The sequence below is a fragment of the Cololabis saira genome, chromosome 5, assembly GCF_033807715.1.
Source record: "Cololabis saira isolate AMF1-May2022 chromosome 5, fColSai1.1, whole genome shotgun sequence".
Lineage (NCBI taxonomy): Eukaryota > Metazoa > Chordata > Actinopteri > Beloniformes > Belonidae > Cololabis > Cololabis saira.
The window spans coordinates 20,884,016-20,896,283 of NC_084591.1; the positions used below are offsets into that span (position 1 = coordinate 20,884,016).

At 40.7% G+C, this 12,268-nt stretch overlaps 1 protein-coding gene across 4 annotated transcripts in view; it reads left to right on the forward strand.

Annotated features, from left to right (window-relative positions):
* The window catches only part of spon1b (spondin 1b), a 153,561-nt gene that overhangs the window by 127,204 nt on the left and 14,089 nt on the right, over window positions 1–12,268 (forward strand). For all 4 annotated transcript variants that reach the window (XM_061721170.1, XM_061721171.1, XM_061721172.1 and 1 more), the window contains exons 10-11: window positions 1,263–1,338; window positions 5,059–5,241. In XM_061721170.1, coding sequence (XP_061577154.1) covers window positions 1,263–1,338; window positions 5,059–5,241 — 259 coding nt within the window. The remainder of the gene's footprint in view (window positions 1–1,262; window positions 1,339–5,058; window positions 5,242–12,268) is intronic.

Sequence of the window (12,268 nt, forward strand, 5' to 3'; positions counted from 1 at the left end):
TTGAAAGCCCATGTTAATATCTTAATATACTTGTTACTGGATTTTATTGTGCAAATACTTATTGGAGTAACACACCATATGACAGTCCCACCCAGGATGCTTTCCAGGAAGAATCACTATGGAGACCGGAGAGCCACACACCCCCACGGAGAACCAAAATCAGAAGAGTCACTTTAGTCAGTGGATGCTTTGTGGGTGGATTTGTGCAAAACTGTAGTGATACATGAGGATTACCTGTAAAACCAGGCTCATTTTTCATCTGATCATTCTACAAACTTACATCAGAAACAGCAGAGATTAGCAGAGACCACTGCCGTAGTTTATCACAGCCGTATTGACTCCAGCCAGCAGGCCGCATCGACTCACACCTCAGAGACATGGCAGACCCGTCAATAGACTGGACGTTGCATCTTTATTAATGTGGCTTACTTAGTCCGCAGCTGGAAGGTGACAGAAATATTCATCATCTGCTGTCTGCATTTTGATTTCACACGTTAGAAGACTTGTTTGGCAGAGATGAACTCCTCCCTGCTCGTCCCGTTAGTATGCTTCATTTAAGCTGGTCTCAGATCTGTCAGTCAGCATCCCCGGGAGACGTGCCCCCAGAATCTCAGAGCAGATAAAACTCACTTTCTTCTGATTTCAGAACTTATGTTAATGCACATGGCTATTTTTCCCAGTCAGTCATGCTTGGCTGGGTGGTAAATCACACATTACAATCAGAATACACCTTTATTCTTGCTTTATCGTTACTTTAGGCTTGTAGAATCTAAAAGGCAATATATTCATGGTAACTATTCACATGTTCTGATGAGGAAATCTTTAGGATTTCTACTTATGTGAAAAAGAGAGAAATCCTAAACAACTTGCTGTCACTGACTCTTGATGGACCACAATAAATAATCTTCTATATCCTGGTGGATGGGAACTGGACTTCCCTTCGGATCCTCGGTGATGCTCCACACTCCATGGATTGTCTCCAAATAAACAAAAATCCAGGTCATTTCATTTATAAGCAGTGCTCTTAGCCAAAAACCCCAGAGGTCAAGATGAGCTCTGCCGTATGCACAGTCAAGTGCAGCAAGACGTGAACAGACATTTATTTAGAAACAATGTTTGAGAAGCAGCTGACACACTCTGAAGGAAATAATTTATTTTAAACTGGGAAAAAAATGTTCTGATATGCTTTTGTTTTAAGGTTACTTTGTTATCAGGGTTCGGCCCGCTTTCTGGTGTGTGACCCCAGCTTTCCTTATGTGCAGGGAGAGCAGTGCAACGTTGTGCCGGACACCATAGACGACATTGTAGCTGATATTGGACAGGAGGAAAAGGAGGAAGGTACAGTAAATGCACACACACACACATACACACACACACACACACTCCTTATCACAACTGACCAGGAAAAGAGCCAAACTCATTAGAAAGTCTAACTTAAAGAAAGATGAGTTAACTGATTATTCAAACCTTGTCATTAGGTGGAGTCTTTCCCGTTTCCTGAACCTGACCGACCCTTCAGATCATTGCATATCTAAAGACTTCAGTGACTCAGACGTGGAGCTGACAGCTTGAGCAGGCTCTGCCGGGACTAAGTGTCGTATTATGCCTAAGGAGACACAGTAGCTCATCACAGATGTGGGTTCAGCTGAAACTCAGATAGAAGGTCAAATGGTCCGATAACACATCTGGCAGTGCTCAGGGTCCACCCTGCTGGGTGAGGGGGGGCACCCTGCTGTCGCGATGTCGCACAAGTGTGCCTGAAGTAAGCCCCTTCTCATCATATATACTTGGTATTCTGTTTGCAGCACAGATGCTGTGACTCCGGACACTCATTTTACTGCAGCCCTGCATATCAATCATGTTCTGGCTGCTACCTGAAAGTGATGAGCAGCATTTTTGATGGTGTTGATTTTGATGTAAAAGGATTGACTGTAGGTAACCAAGGACACAAAACTACAGACGCCGTCTAAACTTTTGCCGGGTACTTGACATAAATGAACTTTTTTCAAAGACTTGAGACCTATATGCTATGCACTTTTAATCTAGATGTTCAAGTCACCAGCTACAAAAATAGCCCCTCAATCTGCAGCATATCAATGAACACCTGCTGCTCTACAGTTGGTGCTTGATTGTTGCGTTTCAACTATACCAAGATGCATCAAAGTTGGTCACAGATGTGTCTAGACAGATATCGAGCATTATAAATACCCGGAGCAGTCAGAAACTAAGCAAGCAAGCTACAGCCAATAAAGTGTCCTCACCGACAAGCTCTGACTCTGACCGGAGAGATGACAACAAAGTTATATTTTGCCTTTTTTCTCGTTTGTGTTTAAAGAAATCCCAACACAGACAGTTTACACCACTTGTTCTTTCCCTCGGCCCATTTCCCTTCTGTTTCGTGAGTGCTTTTGTGTCTGAGGGCCAGATCCGCTCTCTCAAGATGCATTTGAGTACACAGATTTTAGCGCCCGGTGTGAACACGCGCGCTAACCCCCGATCACTTGTTATTTGATCCCACGGCACACGGTCTGAACAGGGCCATTGGGTGACGAGTCATTGCCAGATCATGAAGTGTGAACACCACAGCAACATCAAGAGTCCCATTTCCCAGACGGCAAGTCATGTCTAAACAGCATAACATCAAGCAACTTTGGAAATCAAGCGATCTGAAGCCGTCATTATGTACAAGACATCAGTTCAAGTGTAAATTAAATGGGTTGTGTTGGAATGCAAAAGCACCACCTTGATGAATATGAAAACTAAAATGTCCACTGGAGTTACTCTCTCTACGAGCAGGTCATGAAAACGCGTCAGATGGATTATTGTCTCCTGTAGAATGAGGTTGATAATAAGATTATTGCAGTCCATGTATACTGTACATAGTCAGTGTTAGTACGGAGGAGTATTAGGGCCAGGCAGGAGAAAAATAAAAATAATATTTTAGAGGAAGATTTTTTTTTCATTATGCACTTCGAGAAAAAAGTCAAAATGTCGAGAAAAAGGTTGAAATGTCGAGAAAAAAGTTGAAATGTCGAGATTAATGTTGAATTTTCTCGAAATTGTATTTCGACTTTTTTCTCGACATTTCGACTTTTTTCTCAAAGTGCACAATAAAAAAAATCTCTCCCCTCTCAAATATTTTTTCTCCTGCATGGTATGGAGCCAAATCAAGGCCAAAAGTTTTGCTAATTTGAAAATAAAATTTGAACCTGAAAATTCTTTTTTATAAGTATAAATAAAAAGTTCTGAAACTGAAAAAAAGATCTGATACTGAAAAAAAAAAAATTTAAACTGTAAAAAAGAATTTCTGCTAGTCAACTGCTAGACTGCTACTAGTTAGGCGAATGAGCCATATTCTCTATTGTATCACACACAAGGGAAATTTGTATATCAATAAATTCCACCATGAACCATTAAATGGCAGTTGAGGTTATTGTAATGAAGGATTACAGCCCTCACGAACAGACTGACATGAAGTGACTTTTAGGGAACCAAATGCAGGGGATCTATAGGCGGCAGGAGTACAAAAAAGTATTTTTATCGTAATCCAAAAAGGCTTCCAACGGAAAACAAAGAAAATCCAAAAGATCACCAATATCCAGACAGGCATACAGACGGTAGTGAAGGGCAGATGGACCGGCAGAGAGGAGGGGGAAATACAAGACAATAACCACATAAAGTGTAGACGTTAGCCTGTTAGCTGAGCTAGGATTTCATCAAGCATGACACTTCGCTGCTGTTTCATTTGCAGAAAGAGAAACATGCATTCTCATCTCCTCCAAAGTATATTCTCTCGACTCGCACTTAAAATCCAAAATTACTGTCATGTTAAGCAGACGCTGGGTTCAAACAAAAGGTTGGTTGCTTCACGAAGGGTGTTGGCATGACGATTACAGATGAAGAAGTAGTGAGAAAATAGTGAAATAGTGACAGTAAGGAAATAGTGACTCGCCAGTGGCTGAGACATCGTCAATCAAAAATATTATATATAATGTAATACAATATATCATTTCTCCTGACATTGTACAAAAAAAATAAATAAATAAAAAGTTCTGAAACTGAAAAAAAGATCTGATACTGAAAAAAAAAAAAATTAAACTGTAAAAAAGAATTTTCAGGTTCAAATTTTATTTTCAAATTAGCAAAACTTTTGGCCTTGATTTGGCTCTATAGCATGGCCCTAATACTCAATCGTAGTGTTAGTGATCTGCATCTTGAGTTTCATTCTTTTCTTTTTTTATTTATTTTTTTTACTGAGGGTGACTTTGGAAAGCATTCAGGATTTTGCGTATTAAGCATATTTCTTAGTAAGGATCTCCTGCTGCCTAATAAATGTCTTCCTCAGTCAGTCACAAACCCCCCACTCTTTTTTCCGTTGGCCTCTGCTCCTCTACCTGTCCTGACTTTCTTTCTCGTCTGTGTGTCAGATCACACTACAGAGGGCAGTTTCCACTTAGGCCGGTCCCCGTGGTCAGGCCCGGTGCTCCAACACTCTCACTTACACATCCAACCGCCCCTTCCCTCACCTTGCTCTGTGCCAATAGCTCCTTTCTTCCCCTTTTCCTCCTCTGTCATTAACCATTATCCCGGAGAATTGGGCGCACTCAGACGACATATTCTTTCCCTCTTCTCCACTTTTATTTTCTGCTCCTCTGAACCCCTGAGAGAGCATTTTTAATTGAAGCCAGCATCCCTGCTACATCTCGGAGCTCTGCTACCACTGATAATTGGACGAGACATTCACAAATCACTCTCTTCTCTTTCTCTCAAGTGTAATCCCTTCACTGCTTCCTTTCTTTCTCAGATGTCGCTTTGTGGCCTCTCGTGATCCACTACCTGTGGTAATCACCTTTAGATTGTTATGCGAACACTTGCTCGTCTCGTGGCACCTGACGGATGAGTTCAGCTGCGTCGCTGAGTGTGATGGAAAATGAAGTTTTTACAAATGCAAATTTAACTGACATTGACCTTTTGATCCCAGTCATTCGCCAAATAAGTAGGGATTTGAATGAAATTACTTTTTCTCCCCATCACCATCTGTCTATCTTCCTCTCTTAGATGACACACCGGAGACGTGCATCTACTCCGCCTGGTCTCCCTGGTCGGCGTGCAGCAGCGCCACATGTGATAAAGGTCGCAGGATGAGGCAGAGGATGCTCAAGGCTCAGCTGGACCTCAGTGTGCCGTGTCCCCACACGCAAGATTTCCAGCCCTGCATGGGCCCAGGATGCAGCCTGGAGGGTAAAAACACACATACACGCTCAAAGATTTTGAGGCCAATAATCCTTCTCAGCCAGTTTGGTGCCAATGAAAACATTTCTTTAACTGCATAGAGGGAGTGAGAACGGAGATAATGCCTTATATCCCTCATTAGACTAAAAGTAACAGCTCTTAATTCCCTTTGATTAGGCATCCGGGAACATTAAAATTACTTAAACCTGGATTTGTGTTTTCCCAATCTCTGCAAATCACACTTAAGGCTGCTCTAAGTCTGGAAACTGAGAATGGAGTTTTATGAAGTTACCAGCTGGTTTATTCTGTTTGTTAGATTTAAAAACAACAACAACAAAAAAAACTTATTTTGTAGTCATTAAAAACTCTGAGTATCTTAAGAGAGAGCTGAGTATCTTAAGGTCCCGGCTGACTTAATGACATGGGAGTGCTTGTGGACTATGGTCTGCTCTAATAGCAGAACGTTAGCCCTGGAAAAAAAGAGGAAAATAAAACAAACATTTATAGTGCAACTGTTTATATATGGCTCCACCCATCAGCAGTCTGTCAGTCAGCAGCTGATTTTGAAATGCTTGAAATTCTAAACAAGACGCCCATTTTCAAATACTCCCCATTTATCTCAAACAAGTATTTTCTCTGGAGACAACCTTACTTTATCTGGTCTCAGAGCAGGATGTCTCAAAATAAACATTAACTCGCTATCATGAGAAAAACAACTTCTGTTATCTGCAAAACAAAATGATCTGCTTGTGAGATACAGATAATAGCATTAGAATACATTTTTGCAGTCTTGGCCGTTCTCTTCAGCAACGTATTTAGGAGTAAAAAAAATGCTCTTCGCTGAGAATGAAAAAAGAAGATAAATCTATCAACTACTTGCTTTTTTTTCCAGTACAAATGTTTTTAAGAACAACTCTCTTCTCAGGGCAAGTTTTTATTTTTATCTACTTAAATGTATGAGGTTGAAATAAGAGAAAAGCTGACCTACTACAACATTTTCAATAGTATACTAGACATACACCTGCTGTTCCAGAGTCGTCTGCTCTCCCCAAGTCAGATCTGCTCTAATTGATAACACGCTGGTCGGAGGTGCTGAAGTAGCATTCATATGTGTGTCATATGAGCAGCAGAACGTTTCATGCTCATCCTTGATGATGAGCACTCGGTTTTCATGTTGTGGACGATCTGTGCGTGTCCAGACACGGAATTAATTCAACCTCAGCTTTGAAAAATAAATGTTTTAGTCAGGCAACTCCATACCACTTCACTATTATTCAAGGTCTTGCAGGGTCTGCTGGACTCGGGCATAACCCAGCTGTCAGCAGGCGAAAGCAGGGGCTCATCCAGGACACGTTTGCTGGAACATTGTAGGGCTACATATGTTTCATGGTAATGATAGTTTAGGTGCGGTGGAGGTTTATGTTAATGTTGCATTACCTTACCTGTTTGAACCAGCTTGTAGGCATCACCACTCATCTGTCAGTAGCGTTTCATCTAAAATCATCAAAAACAGGGCTTTCTTTGGTGTTCAAAGCTTCTCAGCATTCTGGAAATGTGAGTATGATAATCAAGAGGGGTTATCAGTGGACATTTATAACTATAAGCAGATTAAAGCTTAGGTATTCATGCCATCGGGACATACACCAACTCTGGGTGGTTCGTTTTGTCTGCAACTGCTAGACTGCTACTAGTTAGGCGACAGAGCCATATTCTCTATTGTATCACAGACAAGGGATATTTGTATATCAATAAATTCCATCATGAACCATTCAATGGCAGTTGAGGTTATTGTAATGAAGGATTAGAGCCCTCATGAACATGCTGACATGAAGTGACTTTTAGGGAACCAAATGCAGGAGATCTATAGGCGGCAGGAGTACAAAAAAGTATTTTTATCGTAATCCAAAAAGGCTTCCAACGGAAAACAAAGAAAATCCAAAAGATCACCAATATCCAGACAGGCATACAGATGGTAGTGAAGGGCAGATGGACCGGCAGAGAGGAGGGGGAAATACAAGACAATAACCACATAAAGTGTAGACGTTAGCCTGTTAGCTGAGCTAGGATTTCATCAAGCATGACACAGTTTCGCTGCTGTTTCAGTTGCAGAAAGAGAAACATGCATTCTCATTTCCTCCAAAGTATATTCTCTCGACTCGCACTTGAAATCCAAAATTACTGTCATGTTAAGCAGACGCTGGGTTCGTACAAAAGGTTGGTTGCTTCACGAAGGGTGTTGGCATGACGATTACAGATGAGGATGTAGTGAGAAAATAGTGAAATAGTGACAGTAAGGAAATAGTGACTCGCCAGTGGCTGAGACATCGTCAATCAAAAAAATTATATATAATGTAATACTATATATAATTTCTCCTGACATTGTACAAAAAAAATCAACCCCCTCAGAGTTGTCATGGATGTGAAATCTATGCAAGACCAAAACATTTTTTAACCAGGCCGTAAATATATATTTATTTTTGCTCTAAACTTTGACATTTTAACAAGCGAGTCAATGGATATTGACTTGCTTTCGTATCCAGTGGTCAGTCGAGGTTTTGTAATGAAACTGACATGGTTGGCACTTGGATAAGACACAGGTGCAAACGTGGGATCATGGGATCATGCAAAGTTAAGAAAGCACTAAACATACAAGGACACAGACTCAAAATGAAACAGGAAACTGGTCACAAAAAAAGACTAAATTTCAAGAGCCAAGTATTGGGCTGTTGAACCAAAGCAGTTCCAGTGCTAGTTCAGTGCTACAGCCAGACTTAGCAATAGTTTTATGCTTTTCGACTGTTGGTTGCAAGTAAAAGAAAGAAAGAAAAATGGTGCTCTGTTGGCTCCAAAACCATGGGGACTTGATTACTTTCACCTAGTGATGAGATGATGATACCTCAAGGAGTGTATTGACACTCTACTACACAAACTGTCAGCACTGTATTGACACTGTGTTGGTCACTCGATAGTGACCCCTGCAGTACTTCTAAAATCATTGCAGGTAAACAAAATGAAAATACGATGGTAAAGCTTACTGTACATGCTGCAAACCCAATATCATCCTGTGAAATATTGAATCGCTAGTCCATACAATATGATCTTATCCTTGAATCATTGAATTTGCTCATTTGTTTGCTGAGTTACAGTAAGTTGTTTATGGGAAGCGTTCAAAATGTGCTTACAACCTTGTTTGTATAAATGCTAAAATGATGTAAAATGTATGTAAAATGTAGCAATATTTTCTGTAATAAAATTCCGAGTTAAAAATGTCAACTTACATATGAAATTTTAACTTAAGTGTTAAATCATATAAAACAAAAGACTAAAAATTAATTTATTTATGCATTTTTATTGAGAAACAAAGGTTTTGGAAGTGTCTTTGCTAAAAGGCGAGATCTTCTCTTTGACACCAGTTCCCCTGCTTAGAAAAAACTCTTTCACAGTTACAGATGAAGATGGTGAGCATAAAGATTTAAGTGCGAGTCGAAAAAGGGCTGGATATATTTTCTAGTTGTTTTTCCAATATTGTAACGGGTCGTGGAACGATCCAAGAAGTCAGTGGAACAAGGTGAGGGCAAGCAAAAACCTAACAGCAACAGCTAAACTCCATCCAACAAATCTGCAACATGTCGATACACTGTGTTTCCTTATGAACACAATTTGACACGGCACATCCAAACCACACACTTCCTGTATTGGTGACATTATTTTTTTCTTTAAGTGCACCAATACAGTGTTTCACTCTCGGTGTTGTTCATCCCATCACTACTCTCACCAACCAAAACAAGGCAACCACCGTATTTTAAGAACCTCTGTGAGTTTAAAACATTTATCATACCAGAAGATTCTGGATGGATTTTTTTCTGAAATAACTCTGCACTCAAAAATAGGTATGGTGAACTAAACATTCAATTCAATTCAATTTTATTTATATAGCGTCTATTACAAAAGAAGTTGTCTCTAGGATCTTTCCAGAGACCCAGAACATAAACCCCCGAGCAATTATTACATAAACAATGACAGGTAAAAACTCCCCTGGTGGGAGAAAAACCTTAAGCCAAACAGTAGCAAGGAAAACATTACTTACCAAGGACCTTACCAAGGAAAAAGACTTACTTTCATTCTAAAACATAAACACCAATGGCATCGATAGGGAAAAGTTGCATGAAGTCAATTCTGGATGCCAAATAAGATTTTTAGGGCCATCATCATCATCTGCAGATGTTAAAATGTGTTTACCATTGTTGTTATTTTGATGGATTTAGCGCTCCTTTTACAGATTTCAGGTTAAATGGCGTAGGGTCCTGGCTCTCTGGTGCTCTCAGGCCAGTGGAAAAGCAACCCAGTTCTTTGTAGAACACGTTGGGAACTGGCTGTAGCACAAGCCGAGCACCGGCACCGATTTTGAGTTGGTTGAAAGAGAAGGCAGTAAAGCACAATAAAAGAAACCCAAAACCCAACAGAAATCCTAGACCATGACAGAGTTAAAATAAAATGTGGGGTTACGCAGCAAATCTGCTACCATGAGCTGGTTCTTTAAAACAGTGAAGGCCACATATAGCTGAAGCTCTTGAGCCTATACCGCATGATACTTGGCAAAACACACTTAATCACAAATTACGCGGAGAAAATGTTTTTAATTGGTGCCCTAATTACTTCACTGGCACAAAAACGGTGTTATAGATTATAGATGTTAATGCTGAGCAGTTTCATGCATCTGCAGTGTTTATCTCTGACTGAAACAAATGACTAGACCATGTGTTCATGGTTAAGGTCAAGTTCCTAAGAACATGTCAGATTTTCAGAAAGCTAAGACACAAACAAAGCTGAGCCTCACTGAGCGCTATAAATACTGAAGCTGGTGACAGGTTTTTCAGCTTTCTTCCCCCTGGTTTCTCTCAGTTGCCAATGTTTTTCTCTAATTTCTGTCCCAGTGTCAATTTGATGCTTTCTCACTGCAAACAACAACCTTCAACCAACACGCAACAAACAAGCTCATAGATGGCGACAAACACACACACAAACTCTGGGAGTTTGCTTTTGTCCAATTTCCAGTGAAGTTGTCAGTTCGGAGTAAACGCTGAGAGGCGGCGTCTGTCCTCCTCACTTTACCTCATTCACTCCCAGGGTATCTACTAGTCATCAGAAGAGTGAAACTGTTCAAGGATGAAGCATCTTCTCACACACAAGCGCACTCTCCACCCTTCACTACGTCTCTTATCGATTACCAGACAGCAACAAAGATAGCTTTTTGTTCCTGAGCACTTCTCCTTTGTTTTCATTTAGCGCTCCGTTAGTGTGCGATGGGAGATTGATAATTGTGAGGTTCATGCTGAGGCTGAATGGGGAGCGACCGAAGCTGATTAATACTCCTGCGAAACACTACGCGTCTCTGGAGGCCTCATCTGAGCTGGAGATACCTGTATCTTTTATTAATGATTCACTTAGTTCTGCTTTATTAGGCTCCAGCCGGTAAGCGGCACCATTCTCAGTTCGTTGGAAGTCTACATGTCAAGTGCCGTGAGTAGAAGCAAAATCCATTTTCTCCGAGTTCACTGACCATTACTTCAAAATAAAATTCCAATTTGCAAGGTCCATTCTAACATAATCATCTCGTCTTGACAAAGCCCTTTTTCTTGCCTTTGATACTCTGCGTGCACGAGGCGCTGCTAAAAAGCCAGTCAGACTCCAAACGTCTCCCTGTTAGTGAACAGTACGGAGATTTGATGTGTCATGCAGGCTAATAGTGATAAAATACGGCAGGCTAGAGTCCTGTTAAGCTGGAGAGGCTTTGGTTCACTTCTCAGTTGATGCGAGGCAAGGCCATACATATTGAGAGTCACTCCCTCAGGCCTGCCGCCAACTGTCCCTCAGGCAAGGTGCCTTATTAAAAAAAGAGCGCAAAATCATTTTCTGACAGTGATCTCTTTGAAAATTACACTTTAAACTTCAGGCTAGCTAGCTTTGTAGTTGTGTATTGCAGATGGAAGACATTGGTTGAAGTATACCTGTGAGGGAAGCCTTATAGGACCAAAATCCCTGAGCTGGGAGAGCATTCGACCGAAACCCGGAAGGTCTCTGTTTTGTCTTTGAAAAGCCTGCATTTTGAGACATAAAGTGCTAAGATAGTTCATGCTCTCACTGATTTGATATCTTGTAGTCTTAACTCAGAAATGAAAAGGAAAAGACAGGAATAATATCAGCTCAGTTCAGTCAGCTATGACAAGGAACCAAATTACACAGTCTCAGTACCATCCACAAACAGCATGCAGCTGTCATTATTATACCTGTGCTTCTCCCTCTGTGACAATCAAAATGTTTGGTGTTTTAAAACTCTGTTGGAGCTTTATAATGTGTCGAGTTTTAATTTCCCAGTGGATTACCTCCCTCATTTTTTGAAGGCGACATGACCAATTTTCTAGGAAGTTTTAGTGGAATATCTTTGACAAGCGTTGGTCAAATATCATCCAGATACTGTAAAACAGCTCCCTATCTAACCATGTTAAAGCATTTTTTCAGCACAGCTGGCGTTAAGGGCACATAACTTTACTCTAAAATAGTGCTATATAGTGCTACTATTGTTGAGCAGTATTACTTAGTCTTGATGTGCACTATTGTATCATAATGAGAAATACTCTTATCTACAGCCTTTTGTGTACAGTTTGTATTCTTGTTTCTTATTTCTTTTATTTATATATCTTAACAGCACCTTAACTGTTGTCGCATTGATATTGTCATTCTGAGGAAACTGCACAATGATGAACGTCTTAAATCTTGAATCTCCATCTCCTTCGTTGGGAGGATTTGGCTCTTTTGAAAGTGGTGCAGCCTTTTTCTCCCCTCTCCTGAGGTACAGCAAGCGTGTCATAATGAGAAGTTGGACAAGGATTACGATGGGAACGCTGGATGCTCTGATGGGTCTGTGACGTCACAGCACCCTGCAAATCCTGACTGAATTAAAGTATTTTCAGATTTGGGCTGCTCCAAACAGAGGTAGACTGCAAAAACAGCCCCTCTAGAAAGCTGCTTAAAGCTC